The 18173-nt window shown below is 41.3% G+C and overlaps 1 protein-coding gene across 4 annotated transcripts in view; it reads left to right on the forward strand.

Annotated features, from left to right (window-relative positions):
- MBD5 (methyl-CpG binding domain protein 5) overlaps positions 1 to 18173 on the forward strand; it is a 118744-nt gene that overhangs the window by 67482 nt on the left and 33089 nt on the right. For 2 of the 4 annotated variants that reach the window (XM_030278131.4, XM_072931749.1), the window contains exons 4-6: positions 3555 to 3750; positions 7078 to 7135; positions 15922 to 16607. In XM_030278131.4, the coding sequence (XP_030133991.4) occupies positions 16495 to 16607 (113 nt within the window). In that variant the 5' untranslated portion in view covers positions 3555 to 3750; positions 7078 to 7135; positions 15922 to 16494. The remainder of the gene's footprint in view (positions 1 to 3554; positions 3751 to 7077; positions 7136 to 15921; positions 16608 to 18173) is intronic. The other 2 variants (XM_030278132.4, XM_072931748.1) reach the window with 2 other exon arrangements.

An 18173-nucleotide genomic window follows, 5' to 3' on the forward strand; every position in this document is an offset into this window, starting at 1 on the left:
GCCTTGCTGTTGATTTCTCGATGCTCCTTTCCCTGCTGCTCCTCCAGTCCTTAGTACTGCCCATGTGACCCAGATTTTTTTAAGCCCTGCTATGACTTTAGGTTTTATTCCTTGGCTCTTTCATCCATCTCTTGGAATTGTTTCCAGTAAATTAGAGTTTTACAGTGGTTGCTGTGATTAGCATTCTATGCTCATAGGGAATTATTCATAAAAATGTCTCTGATCAATACCTTCCAATGTGTTTAAACATTAATGTATGATTTTATATGAAGAATGTTACATCCATAGTGGAATTATGATCTAAAATACATTTTTATGCAAATTCTTTAATGGTAGGTTATACCATCTTTCTATCTGTTTTTGTTACTGTGAAGATAAATTATAATTATATGAATAACCTGCATAAAATGGTCGTGTTTTGAAATCCTTCAATTCAGTAATGTCTATATATTCAATAATATCTATGGACTGAATGTTCCTTGTTAATACAGAGTATCAAAAATGGGTAAACCCTATAGAGAGGCTAAACATTGGCATTCTTTAGTGCCCCAGTGCTTAAGGAAATCTAAATATGTATTCATAATTTATAGGGTGTCATTTATGAAGTCATATTGGTTGGGGAAGAACTTCACGGAGTTAATCATTTCTATTTTAAGTAGTTTGCATGTGAAAAAAACCCATTCCTGAAAGGCTCTGCCAGGTTGGCAAATGCAGTTTGAGACAACCAAGAGTCATTAATGCCCATTTTTACAAAATGCTGGGCCCTGATTTTGCACTTAAATTGGGAAGATCAATTGAAAACCCAGTTCAACTGGGGATACTGATGAAATGAGTGAAGCCAAAGTGCAGGTTTTGCTCCTAAACCTGACTGAGATATTTAAATAATCATGGGAAATGCTGTATTTGGTTTCACAGCCAGTGCACTTTGTGACTTCTGTTGTCACAGGGTGGTGTTGCACCCCGTTTGTTTGGCTTATCTGAAATTCTTCATTCCCATTTTCTATCAGGGTTGTCTGTGACAGGAGGTTTTAACAACAACCCAGACCTTCACTGTGTTAACAAATGGCTTTAAAAGAGATTCCAAGGAGGTGATCTGAAAATCAGAACTCGTTCTTCCCAGTTGCTGAAGGATTCAAAAATCACTGACGTTGCATTTGGGTTTCATGAAGATTTATTTGGGGGAAAATGTGAAATGCCCAATTCTTGTGAATTTGATGCCCAACTGTGCCAGAGCCAGGCTCTGGGTATAAAGGCCCCATTAACCCTTTGGGGTGTGCCTTTGACTTAATGAGCTCCAACCCATTTCACCTCTGCAAGAATCCCATTAATTGACTCCAGTCCTGGGCAGGCTCCAGGAGGTCAGAGGGATTCCAGCAGGGAATCAGAGCTGGGGGCACTGAGCCTCTGGAGCAGCACAGGGAGGGTGGAAAGGGCTCAGGAGCAGGCAGGTGGTAGGGAGTCAGGAGCCATTCCATCTATTCCCATAGGGAATCATGAGGCATTCCTTATATTCCTATAGGAATCAGGAGCCATTCCCTATATTCCTGTAGGGAATCATGAGACATTCCCTATATTCCTATAGGGAATCAGGAGCCATTCCCTATATTCCTATAGGGAATCAGGAGCCATTCCCTATATTCCTATAGGGAATCATGAGACATTCCCTATATTCCTATAGGGAATCATGAGACATTCCCTATATTCCTACAGGAAATCATGAGACATTCCCTATATTCCTGTAGGGAATCAGGAGCCATTCCCTATATTCCCATAGGGAATCATGAGACATTCTCTATATTCCTATAGGGAATCAGGAGCCATTCCCTGTATTCCCATAGGGAATCAGGAATCAGTTTAAAGTTCAGTAACTTAGTTCCAGATTTAACAAGAACACAGCAGGACTTTGCTTGGGTCCCTGGAAATACTGATTTATGTACATAAACCAAACCATTCTGGGATTGCATGGTCCAACAGCTTCTGTTCCAACTGGGGATTCACCAGTGTCCTGTACCTGAGCCAAGACTCATTTATAGCTCATCATTTATAGCTCATTATTTATAGCTCATCAGTGGATTCCTGCAACTTTTTGGGAAGTTTATTGTTAAGGATGTGCATGGAACTAAAAAAGCCCCCAAATTCTGTAGTCGCTGTGTGAGTCCATTTCTATACGCTCAGTGCAGATCATTTTATCATTAGTTTATTGTTGCTATTTAATTTTTATCAATTCAAAATCAGATGATTCATTTAAATGAATTCTTCTCAAGGCCTTTAGAGGAATCTCCTTTCCTTCTGGTGGTGGGACCTTTGTCTTGGTTTGAAAAGCCAGGTGTCTGCTGAGGAAGGCAGAGCCTCCCTTGACATGGAAAATGTAAACCCCCTCCCTACAAATTATTATAATTTTGAAATTAAGGGGCTCTCAGGCAAAGATATGGGAATGGAATAACGGTTCTTTACTAGGAAAAAAAATATATAAAAATAAAAATGCAGTAATACTAAATAACACTGGCAGAGTCAGAGCAGGCCCTGGCAGGCTGTGGGTCAGGGAGGTGGCAGCAGCCCCATCCCAGGGGGGCTCAGCCCTCCTGCAGTGCCAGCTGTGCTTCTGCTGGAGCAGGATCCTGCACAAGGGGGGAGTTTTCCTCTGGAGCTCCAGGGCTGGGGGAGATGGGCCTGGGCTCCCTCTGGGAATGCAGTGGGAAGAAAGCTGCTCCTCTGGGAATGCAGTGGGGAAGAAAGCTGCTCCTCTGGGAATGCAGTGGGGAAGAAAGCTGCTCCTCTGGGAATGCAGTGGGAAGAAAGCTGCTCCTCTGGGAATGCAGTGGGGAAGAAAGCTGCTCCTCTGGGAATGCAGTGGGAAGAAAGCTGCTCCTCTGGGAATGCAGTGGGAAGAAAGCTGCTCCTCTGGGAATGCAGTGGGGAAGAAAGCTGCTCCTCTGGGAATGCAGGGGGAAGAAAGCTGCTCCTCTGGGAATGCAGGGGGCAAAGGCTGCTGTGCTGTTCCCAGGTCAGATTGTATCCAGGTAGGAATGTTTGGCTCCTCCCCTGGGCAGAGCATCTCCCCATGGATGATGGAATTTTCTCAGCCATGCAGGGACACTCACTGCCGTGAACAGAAGATAATTAATAATTAATGGCCCATGAACAGAAGATAATTAATAATTAATGGTCCATGAACAGAAGAGATCTCCTGGAGGGAGGATTGGTTGTAGAAGAGACAAAGAAAAAACTGCCCAAAGAACAGGAGAGAACTGCCCCACCTCTACAGGTGGTGATAAAACACACACCCCCATCCCAAGACAACCTTCTACCTCACCAAGGCCTTTTGCAGCACCACAGCTCCAAAACTCAGATTTTTTGTCTTTAGCTGGAGGTTTTTGTGTGGCTCAGTACAACTCCAAAGGCATCTTCACTTCCAGTCAAAGCCATTCCTTAGAAACAAATCTTACTTTGTTTATACTACAAAGCAGTGGTGTAGGGGCTTACAAAGCAATCAAGAAAAGAGGAATTCAAACCTTTGGCTCATTGTTTTAATTGCAATCCTGTGATTATCTCAGCAGGTGTAAGTGGGGTGCAGGAGTTCCTCACATGAGGGGTGGAGGGAGGCAAGGAGCCGGCCCCAATGGACATAGCCCATCATCGAGAGCACCACGGGAGACTGTCTAGAGCAAAGCTCAAAGTGCAGCAGCAGTTCTAAAAAAGCCTAAAAGATCCCCAAGATAACTTGAAGCAAGACCATGAGAAGCAATGTAGGTGAGTATTCTAAGGAAACTTTGGAATTTTTGGTTTTTTGGTAGTTCTACACTGCGGCGGCCAAGTTTTAAGACAAGTTATTTGAGGCAACATTAAAAAAGAAAAACAAACAAGATCAGGAATTTTCAGCATTTTATGGTGCTGGAGTAGAAAAGTAAAGAGTTCAGCAGTTCATGCCTTGGTGGAAGGTAGACAGTGCACCCAGACATGGACTTTTTGATAAGAGAACAAAGCAAAAAAAAAACTTTCCTGACCTGAGTTGAAGAGATTTTCCAGCCAGCTTGTGAGGCACAGTGTTTTAATGGGGAAAAACCAGCATTTTGTGCTGATGTGATTCAGAGGGAGCATTAGTCATAATTGGGAATTATATATTTTGACATAATCAAACAATAGAACCCCAGTTCTCTGTTGGAAAATCTGCAGCACCATTCCTGCCCTGGGTGGTGTTGGAGGAGCAAAGTGGAGCTGCCTGAGGTGGAGCCAGACCTCTCCAGCACAATATCAAATCAAATGCTCTTATTCTTCTAGATTTTCCCTAATCAAAATACAAGGTTACAGTATGTCAACAACCAGCAGATGGGGAAAAGGAACGTCCTAGGAAGCTCAGAGAACACGCTTGGAAACGGAGCTATAAATACCAGGCTAATTCCATAGCTTTAAGATTTCTCCAAAGCTTTTTTAAATCCCTCCAGAAAAGGCTGAAGAGATCCCTAATCTGAAGTGGCCCAGTTGAAGGAATGTATGTGGTTTTATTTTTAAATAAAGTTACATCTACAATGGTGTTGGGCATCTTAGTGAGTCACTGCACAATATTTGTTGGATCAAAATAAGGATTTTAAACACGTTTTCATTCTTACCAGGACTTTTTTTCTTCAGAGGAAATGTGGAATTCTGTCTGATCCCCTCTGAACTGCTGTGTGCAGCATTCCCACAGAATCATTGATGGTCACAACTCATTTGGAATCTTTTTTGTTTTGAGAGCTGTCCCAGATTAGGGAGAGCTGACACAAGAGCTCCCAAAATTCCTTGGTAGAATTTTATGTAAATCTCTTCTTCCCTGTGAGGGTGGTGAGGCCCTGGCACAGGATTCCCAAAGAAGTTGTGGATTCCTTATCCCTGGAAGTGTCCAAGGCCAGGATGGAGGAACCTGGGAAAGTGTCCCCACCCATGGGACATCTGGATGAGCTTTAAAGTCCCTACAACCATTCTGGGATTCTCCTTCCACTGGAATCTCTTTATTCCTTAAAAATATCCCAGATTTTCTTGGGGTGTGTTTGCTCTTTATGAGATCAAAGGCAGGAGGTGTTTTGCAATATTGGACCTACCCTTATAATTTAAAAAAATATAAAAATAATACTAAAAATATTTAAATATTTATTATTTATTTTTAAATAAATTTTGATGTTTATTTCTTGAATTTTAAGAAATAAATTTCATTTAAATTGGTATTAGCCAGAGGAATGCAAAGCAGAGCAAGCAGCCCATGCCAGATTTAGAAATCAGGGCTCTTAAAGAACAGCTGAAAGGGTTGGGTTTGTTTATTGTAGGAAAAAAGGGAACACTGTAGGATGGGCAGAAAAAAGAGATAAGAGGGTTTTATCAAAGCAGTGGTGGGGGTTGCTCTGTAGATTAAAAAAACCCCAAAAACTAAAAAGCCAGTTCAGATTGCACTAAGTGTAATTCAGGAGAGATGGAAAGAGAAAACAGGCCAAGGGATTTTTGTTTTACCTCATATCTGACTGCAAATATGGATGGAAAAATGGGATATTTTACCTATCACTGTCAGGAAACTTTTAAAAACACAAAAAGAAGGAGCTTCCAGAGAAAATTTCAGTAATTTTGACCTTCCCCACTGGGCATGGGCTGAGCATTTTGCTCTCCCTCTTCATTCACAACCTCATTTCCATTCTGTCTCCTTAATTTTGGGATTAAAATTGTCTCATTTCCCTGCAAACCTTCTCCATCCATGGCAGCACCTTTCAGTTGCAAGTGTGCAGTAAAAATGAGCCAAAGGACCTTTATTTTCTTAAATAAAATGCTTTGAAAAGCTGTTATTTCAAACAGAGGGAAATTTGGATTCAGCAGCCTTTGGAAGTTGGAGTCCAGGAGCTGCTGCAGAGGAACATGAGAAATAAATACCTGCAGCACAAAAATTAAATATGTTGTGATGAAGGACTGCCTGAGTGGTTCCTTGCCCACATTTCCTCCAATAATTCACTTTTTGGAGCAGAACATCCTCAATATCTACGTTAGGCAATTCCAGAGCTGGTTTTTGGGGCACTTTCAGAGAATAAAGAACTGTTAGAGTTGTGAGTTGGGATATATATTGTCCTTCAGCTGGGATGAAGCAGTGCATTTTCCAGGCTCTTATCTTTTTTGGAGCTTTGTTCTCAACTCTTGGATGTGCTGCATCCTTAAAGGCCACATGGTTTTAATTTCTGGGTGCTTTACTCTCATTTTTTTTCCCCTGCTTTGATGAGCTGGTGGAATTCTCTTATTCTTGACTGTGATTCACCCTTTTGTTTAGCTCCTTCTGAAGAGAACCAAATTTTTCTGTCTGCTTTGGGGGTATTCCTCATGCAGGAAAATCAGATTTTTCAGAGTAAAACCAGGGATACCTGGCAGGGCAGAGCATCACCAGCAGACACCACCTTGCTGAGCATTAAAAATAAATTTTTCATGTTTGGACAGCAAATCCTCTCCAAGGAATGTTTCAGCAGCCCTGCTCTGAAGCTGCTTTTATCCTAAAATCCTAAAATCAGCTGGTTCACTTCCCAGGCTCCCCTCCTCACACCTCATTGGCCAAGGAAATTGATCCTTATCAAGGTGATGATGTGAACACAGCTGATGATTATTGTGATGTAAGAATTCATCCCAAAATGCACAGACACCACCTTTAATGGGCTAAAAATACCTTGGCTTGCTGAAAAGTAAGTCTGAGTGAAGGGGTTGAGGCAGCCAGACACTCCTGAAGCACAAAATTTTATTTAAAAGTAGGGGAGGGGGTGTGTACAGGCAAGGATTTTGATAATTTCTGTTGCCAAAATTCAGATTAAATGGAGTAAGGCTGATTTTGTAAAAAGAAATCTTCCATTGGCAGTTTTTAAAATATTAGATTTTTTTTTTCCATGCTGTGATGTTTGATAGAAATGAAATGTGTACAAGAAGTGGAAATAGTTATTCCATCATTTATCCTAAGAAACCTTTCTAAGTGTTTATAAATATGAAGAAATAATTAAGAGTCATTTAATATTGGAATCTTAATGTCCTTAGTGGGGTGTGTTGCTCAGTGTTGCTTATTTTTTGTTTTAACTGATTATTTTCCAGCTTGGAGTGAACAAGATGAACAGTCCCACCTTCAATCTAATGCTTAATGAGGAAAAAGGTCAGGATTTTTTCATTTTCATTTCAATCCCCTGTCCTGCTCTTAATTAATACATTAAAAATTACTTTCTATGGGCCTTCCTGGTTTCAAAGGTTTTAAATACCAAAACAAAGGTGATGTTTTGATGGCAGGGTGGGCAAGAATATTTTTAAATCAAATGGGGAACTCAGGAAAGAGCTGACTCTGAGCAGTGTGAGTAGAAAAAGGGGCTGGAGAAGGAAAGGTCATGTATACAAATCTTCATTGAGATTGATTTTAAAATTATTAAACTCATAACTAATAAATCTCTGCTACAGCAAGAAGGAAACATTTGGCATTTAAAAGAATTAAAATCACTTTTTTAAAAAAAATCCTTGAACTTCTGCTTTTTTTTTTTTTTTTTTTAGAAAACAGAAAACTCTCTCAAATAAAATAGTAGGGCCAAATTCTCCAAATACTTCTACATTCAATTGTAATTATCTGCTAATGGAGAGATTAATCAGATTTTCAGGGTCCAGAGGCAGTCCAGCCTCTCCAATATTATTCCATTTATGCCAGATAAGGCAGGAGGGTTTGCACTGAGGTGTCTGAAGAGCTGATTTTTATTGTTCCCATATATTTTTAATACCTTAAGTGTCTTTTCATCAGGGAAATTGCTGAGCAGAGCTACGTAATTCAATAAACAGTTGAAAAAGGGGCACTTGGAGAAAAAATTCCAAAGGTCTAAAAATAGTACAGTCACATGATTACTACTTTGGCACAAAAGCATAATTTATGGGTTTAATTTGCAATCTTGCTACACTTCTGACATTCTCCTGCACAGGAACTCGGGCTGAATATTCAAATTATTGAAATATTGCTCCGTCCTCAACTTCAGGTGTCTGATACAAAGGAGGTCAGTGTTGTTTATTGAGACCTCTGCATTGAAAATACGGGAGGCTGGGTTTCCTTTTTGCCATTTATTGCTTCATTTTTGGTCTCAAAATTAATGGAGATCTGGGCCTATTCAAAAATTGTTATTGCTGTGCTCAGAGCCTTTCCCCAGATTTCCAGGAATCTTGGGGGTTTTTTTTTCCCTGTTTTTGAGTTGTTTGGCTAAAATCTAATTGAATTTCCATGGTCCTTTTTTTTTTTTTTTTTTTGAAAGAGTTCTTTTCAAATATATTTTTTTTTCCTTTAAATTAAATGTTTATTTTCCCTAATTTCCATTTCCCTGGTAACCTCTTAAGTCAATAATGTACAGCAGAGCCAAACACTTACTACAAATATTTATTTATTTATATAACTTACAAAGTTATTTCCTCCTCAATTTCTTCAGCTGTGTATTAGATATTTTCTGAACATTCTCTATCAAAGATTCCTGAAATTCACATAATCTTCATTATAAAAGCATTGCAGAACTATGCTGAATAATATCAGCTTTTTGGAAGGCTGAAACACAAGAATTGAAAGAAAATCCCTCATTTCTTTATCCAAACTCCCCTAAAATAAAGTGGATGTGAAGTTTCTCCATTCTCATTAACATATTGCTCAGGAATTTTCCATTGAGTGATATTCCCTAGGAAAGGTTTGGATGAGAGTGGCATCATTCTTAGCTGATTTCTGGTGTACACCAAATATTAACCTTCATTTTGACAAAATCTGAGTGCTGCCATCATGCTGACACAAAGTAAGTCTGGGTCACATGCACATGAAAAAATCCTGTTCCTCATGAAAAGAAAAAATTCCATGTGGTGAAAAGCCTGGAAGAGCATCCTGGCTGTCCTTCCATGGGCTGGATTTAATAAATATGTTACTGAATGATAAATAAATATTAATAAATTCATAGTGAACAGCCAAGGATGAGTGTTAAAAACAAAATCCTTTTCTTTCCTGCCCTTTTTTTTTTTTTTGGCTTTTTTTGTGCAAAGCCTTTCAGAGGTCTCTTGGGAAGATGGACTTTATCCATTCTTTCATTGGAAGTGACAGCCTCAGTTGCTCCCAACTTTGGGAATTGCACAGAAAAATGGGTTAAAAGAAGATTTTAGGGAAAAGATTTTAGGAATTGGTGCTGTCCATAAAGGAATCCTGCTCCTTCCCAGATCAACCCAGTTGTCCATTGCCTTGGATGACTTTACAGGAACAATTAAATCCCCAAAATTGAGGATATTCTGATTTTTCCCTGGTGGGAAGGAAATCAGATTTCTATCTCATTAATGATACCAGATTTTTATCTGATTACTGATACCAGATTTCTATCTCATTACTGATATCTGATTGTTGATATCAGATTTATATCTGATCACTTAACAGCACCCTGATCCAAAATGCTCCAAGGAAAGGGATTTATGTGACATGCTCCTAAAGATCAGCTAGATTCCATGCACATAAATCACTTTTTTTCTCCATGAAAATCATTTTTGTGTTGTTTTATTAGTGTAGGATTTAAGTGGCTGCTTTGGAGGCTTGGGAAAATAAATTTCCTGTCCACGTGCTGGAAGCTGGGGAACATCCAGGGGTCTGGAGAATTCCAGGGGCCTGGAATACTTGTGGATTTTTTTTTTTTTTGTTTGTTATTTATGGATATTTATGGATTTTGGTATTTATTAATTAATCTAAATGATTGTCAGGGAATCATCCAGGTTGGAAAAGGACTCCAAGCCTGAGTCCAACCTGTGGCCAGTCCCACCTTGTCACCAGCCCAGAGCACTGAGTGCCACATCCAGGGAATTATTTATGGAGTGGTTCAATTCCAATCCTAAAAAACTCCACAGCAGCAAGAGTGGCATAAAAAAGGAGAATATAAACCTTGTTATAGGTACAAAAACTGCTTTAAAAGTTAGAAATAACTCAATGTCAGAGCTGCTTGGACTGGTGTGAAGAGAGCTGGCACTGGGGCAATTTAAAATGCTCATTTTAATGAAGTCAGTGCAGAGCAATTCTCTGGTTGTGGCAAAACATTCTGAATGCTCTGTATTTACAAGTGAGATGTGTTTTCAAAATATATCACGAATATATGACTTTTACCATGAGTAAACCATGAGTAAATCATGTGTGGAGCTGTGCCATGGCCCTGCACACCATCCCAAGGAAAAGAATCCTGAAGGATTCAAGGTTTCCTTCCTACTTCAGCCACTTTTGTTTGTTGAATCACTGGCCTAAAAATAGGCCCTCATAAAGTATTCACCACTGATCTAATTAGTCAGGAGAATGCTGCTTTTCAAACTGGGAAAGCATTCCCAAAAAATGATGCAACATTTGTATCTCATTAGATGATACAGGAGAATCCTGGCTAATTGCTTTGATAGACTTAAACAGATTAATAATGTGGAAGTGGTAACTAAATAAAAACTCCTTTTCACTGAGTGCTTTGAAAGTGATGCTTTTTAAGAAGCTAAAATTCCTTATTAGTTCTGAAACCCCAGGACTGTGATTTGAGAGCATTTCTCATTTTGGAAGTTTTTCAGTGCTAGAAAGGAAAATCTCAAAAATGAGATCGTAATTTGTGTCTCTGAGCAGTGTTTGGTGTTATTTCTAAATGTCTGCAAAGCTTTATATCCAAAATGTGCCCATTGCACAGGTGGGATTTGGGATTTTTGCCTCACAGAGCCAGGCAGGGATTGTGGAGCCCCTTTGTGATCCATGCCATTGTTGAGGTAAGAAAAAAGTAATGGAGCACCAAAAGTATTTGGAGGACAAGGGAGAGAATTAGATTCTATTTGAATAGGAAAAAAATTATTAATCAGAGGGTTGGAGCAACCTGGGATAGTGGAAGCTGTCCCTGGGCATGGAACAAAGTGGACTTTAAGGTCTTTCCAACCCAAATCATTCCATGATTTGCAATATCAACCTGTCAAAATTTGTCTTAATTGGCTCAACATCCACCTACTAATAAAATAAATATTATTCTTATCATATGTAACAGATTGGAATCCAGACAGTTAATATCTCATTTAAATTTCTTCTTACATTCTATTGAGTCTTCTATTTTTCCCCACTTGACTCAAAAATTGTTAAAGCAAATATTAACAGCTGAGTGTGCAAAGAGGCTGCCTGAAACCAAACATTTCAAAAAAAAAAAAAAAGGGAGAGAGTCCATTAAAAATTGAAACCACACTTGCAGCAGTCGAAAATGAAGGAGAAATTTTCCATGTGGGGAAGGGGATGAGGGGGCTGAAGGGGGAAGGAATTCTGTGTAGTTTTGCATAGTTCTCCAGTGAAATCTTCTGAAGGCTATCCTAATGAAACTGGACTGCAAAACAAATCTAAACATGATGTGCTGGCACAGGGCAGACAGCAGTCACTGGTTTGGATGTGGGAAGTTGTGGTGAGATAACAGGGCTTGTCTGGAGCTGCCAGGAGATGACTGAGGAGAGGGATTTATTCCATGGCTGATGGAAATCAGCCCTTTGGATTCCTTCCAGTGTCCAGGATCCTTTGGGTTTGGTCCAAAATCCAACTTCTTTGCATCCCAGTCCAAAATATTTCAGAGAATGCAGGGATGGGGTGAATGGTGCATCAGGAGTGGGGGGCTCTGCACTCACAGAATCCCAGGATTCCTGAGGCTGGAAAAGCCCTCAGGACCATGGAGTGCCAGCTGTGCCCAGTGCCCACCCTGTCCCCACCCAGAGCCCTGAGTGCCACCTCCAGAATTCCTGGGACACCTCCAAACCTCCCTGAGCAGCCCCTGCCAAGGCCTGAGCACCCTTGCCAGGAAGAATTTTTCCCCAAAAATGCAAAAAAAAATGGGATTTTAAGGACTTTCAGGGCTCCTTTTCTGTTGTTGGTGTGAGGGGTTTGGAGCTGTGGAGGAACACAAAATGTTCCCTGCCAGAAGGGGCTGGGGCAGGGACACCTCTGCTGCTGGGGTGGGATTGGATGGATATTCCCTTCTGGGAAAAGCCTTGGGATTCTGGTGCTCAGGATCCCAGAAATGAGGTTGGAAAAGAGCTCCAAGGTCCCAAAGTCCCAGCAGTGCCCCATGCCCACCCTGTCCCCACCCAGAGCCCTGAGTGCCACCTCCAGAATTCCTGGGACACCTCCAGGGATGGGCACTCCAAACCTCCCTGGGCAGTGCCAATCCCTGAGCCCTTTCCATGGGGAAATTCCTGCTGGTTCCACCCTGAGCTCCCCTGGGCCAGCCTGAGGCTGTTCCCTCCTGTCCTGTTGTTGTAAATCTCTGCTCCAGTAGAGCTTTGAGTGCTGTTATTAAATGAATTAAATCAAAGAGCACCCAGGAACTTCCCACGTATGGCTCATGATGGAATTTCAGCATGGAGAATATGGATGGGGCAGCTCTTACCTGTGCCTTTTGTGCCTAGAGCAACATGCAGGGCTTTACTTTGTGTAAATTCACATGGAATGTGCTGAAATTTAGGGAAAAACATCTCATTTCCTTGAGCATTTCCTATTAAACATGGATTATGTGGGGGGGGGCTTTACTTTGTGGAAATCCACATGGAACTGTGCTGGAATGTAGGGAAAAACATCTCACTTCCATGAGCATTTCCTATAAAACATGGATTGTGTCGGGGAGGGCTTTACTTTGTGGAAATCCACATGGAACTGTGCTGAAATTTAGGGAAAAATATTTCAGTTCCTTGAGCATTTCCTATAAAACATGAATTGGGGGGGTGGGGGGCTTTGCTTTGTGGAAATCCACATTGAACTGTGCTGGAATTTAGGGAAAACCATCTCACTTCCATAAGCATTTCCTATAAAACACGAATTATGTGTGTGGGAAAATGTATTCCATGTGGAAATCCACATGGAGCTGTGCTGAAATTTAGGGAAAAACATCTCACTTCCTTGAGAATTTCCTATAAAACGTGGATTATGTGTGAATTGAAGGTCCCAGGCAGCCTCAGCTCAGTTTCCTGCATCTCACCACACCCAGGCACCTCAGGGTGTCCTCCCAGCACAGAAAATTGGGCAGCAAGGTCAAAATTTGGGAGCTGGGAATAGCTCAGGTCACTGCTCCTGCTTAGGGGAGTGTGGGGGTTGAAGTGTTTTTGTACCTGGAGGAGAATGGAATTTAGAACCATGGAATTCCAGCGTGGTTTGGGATGGAAGGGACCTTAAAGATTCTCTAATCCTCACCTTCCACCATCCCAGGCTGCTCCAAAGCCCCATCCAACCTGGCCTGGGACACTTCCAGGGATCCAGGGGCAGCCCCAGCTTCTCTGGGCACCTCTGCCAGGGCCTCCCCACCCTCCCAGGAAACAATTCCTCTCCAATATCCCACCTAACCCTGCTCTTTTTCCTAAAAGTATTTAAATACTTTCCACTGATCAAACAGTTCTGTGATTTTTTAGCTTTTTTTCAGTCCTGTTTCTCCCCAGGTGCAGTCCTTTATCTGATTGGATGGTGAGGATCCTGTGGTGGAGGTGGAATGGGAGCTGAGGCAGGACCCTGCAGAAATAAAGTGTTACTTTGAGGTGCCTTTTGCAAAAATAAGCAATTGCTGGGTATGATTTGCTCATAATGGCCCTAAATAGCAACATGAGCCTCAGCAAGGCTGGGCTGAGACAGGAGCAACTTCCCCTGCCCCTGGGCCCTTAGTATTTGATACATTTTCTGATTTTATTGCACTACAGAAGGTTAATTCTCAATTAATCCAGAATAACAGGGACAGGTTTTTTTTACCTGTTTTAGCCTTCCTACAGTAAAAATGCCACTGCAGCTTTCAGCAATAAGGGAAACTCTGGCTTGCTTTTGATGAAACCTCATCTGCTCCCTCCTTAATCAGGATAAAACCACTCAAACCCCCAAATTTCTGAACTGAAAACCGGAGCAAGCCCTGAACTGTTGCCAGGAGCTCTCCAAATCCTATTTCTGTGTTGCAGCCTGAGAGATTAAAGGGTGGATTGTCTTGATAAGAGACATGACAAGGTGTCCATGGGACATCCTGGGTGACCTTGGCAGGGCCCTTGTCCCTTCCCCACCCTGGGCTGGCCAAGGCTTGCATCCCTTGGGATGCTTGGGAAAGTGGAACCAGGTCCCTGCAGAGCAGTGCCAGCCCATTCCAGCAGCCTCCATCCTCAGAAAATCTGAAATCACACTGTCATTGAGGTTGGGAAAAGCCTCCAAGCATGGGAATAAACCCCACAGACTCCATGTCCTTCCTGGTGGGAAAAGCCCCTTCTTTATTCCCAGAACTCCTTTTTATCCAGTGTTACAGACCTCGTGTGTGGCTCCAGCTGGTCAGGAGCTTCCTTGCCAATTCCTTTATTGGTCAGTAACAAGTTATTACCCTGTATTTCCTGGTCACTCAAACTCCTGCTGCAGGAAAAATTGTTTGTGAGAGTTTTCATGGTTCTGTCTAAGGGTGTAAAAACAGTTTGTACAGGTGTAAGTTGTTTCTCACCCAGCAGTGAGCAAAACCAGTTTGTACAGGTGTAAGCTGATTTTCACCCAGCACTGGATTGTTGTGTTAACAACCTGCTCAGCCCAGGATTGCTTTCACATGGCAGCCTGCAAAGTGCTGCCTTTCCTTAGAAGCAGTGACAGGCTGGCTGCTGATAGAACAGAGCAGGTTTGATTTTATAAAACCTTTCTTTATCATTTTTCTGCCTTACTGCAACATCTAAGCTTCCAACCTTTGGCCACTTCCCTGTTCTTTGGATTCCAGCCCCTCAGTCAAGGGGGTCTGTCCATCCAGCTCCTTTTATCCACAGCCTTGTTGGAAATACCCTGGTGAGGTTTTTTGTTTTTTTTCTTTTTTTGGAGCATTTGGAACTTTACATTTCTAAGCAGCACTTCTAAAGGGAATGTTCTGCATGAGGGTACTTAAGGGAATATTTTCCAGGACTATATTTATGCCTCTGTAGTCTTCCTTTAGTGGTCTTGAAGGAAGGAGCTGTTATTACTGTTAAATATAGATGTAATGTGGTGTTATTGCAGAAATGTCTTTATGTTCCATTTCTGGCTTAAAAAAAAAAAAAACCTTTTCTTATTAAAATCAGTCAGGTCTATAACATTTATTATGTTTTAACATGTTGGCATAATGTTAGTGTTGGGAATAAGGCAGGATTGACACTTGATTCCAGATTAAATCTCTTAATGACGTTGCTACAGCAGTCATTGGCGCCATCCTATATTTGAATTTAGGATTGTTGCTTTTTTCTGGTGTATTTACTATTTAAATCCCATATTCCATGTTCGTCTCACCTTAATAAAATGTCCAGTCTCAAGTGTTAAGTCTCACCTGGTCAGCTTGAAAAAACTATTTTGGGGGGAATGACTCAACTTCTGTCATGAGAGAAATATCTCTGAGGGGAATTATTCCTGAGGATATTCAGATTGTTTCAAAGGTATTCAGAGATCAGTCACTGCTGCTGGCTTTTCCCTTTTTATTACCCAATTTTTTGGTGGGATGATTATTTTAATTCAATCGAAATGCAGGAGGTTTGCATTTTTATGGATATTACCAAGGCCTAGAAGCAGCTTCCTTCACATGAAATCCATTCAGTTTTCTAAACAATTTTTAAAGGGCATTAATTTAGTCATCTGCTGATCGTTCTGAACAGAAGCATATGTGAAAATATCCAGTGAAAAGATGCATCCCTTAATTCACCCAAACTCCACATCAACTATTTAACAGCACTTGCACTCTTGCAGCTTTTAAGATGTAGCTCAATTACATCCACGTATAAATAGAAAATGCTGGCAGGATTCTCTTTGCTCTGAGCCTTATTTTGATGGTTCCATTGACATTTAAAACTTTGATTTGAAGCTCTGGAAATGGCTGCAGCTGTAAACATCTCCCTGAGTTACTGCCCCGGGCTGGAGAGGATGGCTCACGTGTTTCCCACATCTGTATCTTTCAGGCTGTTTGATTGGAGCCAAGGAGTCAGCAAAGAACCTCAGGAAGACAACTTGGATCATGACCAGAAGATAAAAAGAAAACAAAAAAGAATGTGGCATATAAAGGGTGTAATACCTGGAGGTATTGGATCTGACTCATGTTTATAAAAATGAGACGAGCTTTCACAAAACACAAGTTATCTTAGACAGTCATCAAGCTTGGAGCCATCATGCTGTTGAACTAGAAATTCTCCTTTTCCCCATTCTCCTTTCTGACAGGTAACAAAGGATTGGTGAATTATGATTTTCCCAAGTTGGAAGCACTAATTTTTATCTATATAGTTCATCCTTATGAATATATAAGGAGTTAAACATTGCATATTTAATGTGGATTATAATGGGAAAGTGACTCATTAACCAAAATGGCCACTTTTAAGGACTTGGTTTCAAACTGAGCTGGAGCCTCCCGATGCACTTTGTAGGATTTGGGGAAAGCTGTGCTGCAGGGCCTGCTTTGGGAGGCCAGGATGACATGTAGTAAAAGGATATCACCTTGCTGTTGATATCTCTGAAGACTCATAACCAGAAACAGGAAAATGAATGGTGGGAAGGAGTGTGACGGAGGGGACACGGATGGAGGGCCACCAGCAGTGCAAGTTCCCGTTGGTTGGCAGCGGAGGGTGGACCAAAGTGGAGTTCTCTACATCAGGTAAGGTCACCTCAGGGGCTGGGCTGGTGTTTGGTGGAGGTTGGCCAGAAAGTGCTGGAAATTCCTGACCCGGCTCCTTCCTTCCGCTCAAAAACTTCAAGGAGTCGTTCCTCCAGTGCAAGATCGTCTCGGAAGCTGAAGGAGGGGAGATTTAGGGGGATATTGGGAAGGAATTCCTGGCTGGGAGGGTGGGGAGGGCTGGGATGGAATTCCCAGAGAAGCTGTGGCTGTCCCTGGATCCCTGGGAGTGTCCCAGGCCAGGCTGGATGGGGCTTGGAGCAGCCTGGGACAGTGGAAATGTCCCTGAGCAAGGGTTGGAACTGGATGAGCTTTAGATCCCTTCCATCCCAAACCATTCCAGGATTTTGGGATTCTTTTCCAAGTCAATTTAAGTCATGTCACTACTCAATAGCTCCAAACCCATTTTTATGCCCATGAAGGTTCTGTGTTCACTGTCACTGATGTTCTCCAGCTTTTATGAATCCCTCACTTCTCTCATGTGAGAAAAAAACCCCAAGAACATAAACCTAAATCCAAAGCTTTAGATACTGTATTTGTTTATTTTCTTAGTTTATTGGATTATTTTTTTTTTTTGCTTCCCCCTGGAATGGTCACAAAGAAATGCATTGAAATTGCTATGAAATAAATGTGTTCAGACAAAGAGAACCTAAATTAAATGTTATTGGAAAACATATCAAAGTTAGCTTTATAAAATGTGGGGACATTGGGTTTGCATCACACAAATTTGTGATTATCACTCAGTTATTTGCTTAAATTTCTTCCACTGTTCTGTGATTAAAAGAACCACTTCTCCCAACATTTTGTGCATTACCAATACAAAAGTCTTTAACGAGCCAGAGCACACTCCAGTTTTACACTAAATTACCATGAAGGATCAGAGGCATTGCAGGATTTCTTGTTTGTGTTCTCCATTAGCAGAACCAAACCCAGTCTGTGTCAGTGACACCCATGGCACAGAGGAACCACCCTGCCCTTGTATTTCTCATCACAGCTCTAATTCTTTGGGCCTCTGCCTCATTTACAGATCAATGGGAAAGGAAAAGTTGTGGATTAGGGGTTTTTTGTCTAATAATCTCTGTATCCAGACATCAGGAAAATAATACTTTGATGTTTTTGTGTACCTGATGATCCCACTCAGCTCTTGAACTTCATTTCCACAGCCCTAAAAAGTTTTACACAACAGCTTTGAGGAAGCTCATGTTACCCCTGCCCACTTCCTAAGTTTTCCAATGTATTTTTTTTATTCTTTGAATTCCATGATTTTGTTGCAGTTTCTTACAATTTCCTGAATAGTGAATTTTCTGGTAGTTTATTTGCCTGATGATCCCACTCAGGTTTTGAATTTCATTTTCTATAACCCTGAAAAGTTTTACACAACAGCTTGGGGGAAGCTCATGTTACTCCTGCCCACTTCCCAAGTTTTCCAATGTATTTTTTTTTTATTCCTTGGTGAATTTTCTGGTCCCTTCTCTGAGTGGTTCTGATGAATGAAAGTATTTTACACTCCTGTGGTACAAGGCCCAGAGCAGGACGTGGTGGTTGAAG

The sequence above is a fragment of the Taeniopygia guttata genome, chromosome 7 (assembly GCF_048771995.1).
Source record: "Taeniopygia guttata chromosome 7, bTaeGut7.mat, whole genome shotgun sequence".
Taxonomy (NCBI): Eukaryota; Metazoa; Chordata; class Aves; order Passeriformes; family Estrildidae; genus Taeniopygia; species Taeniopygia guttata.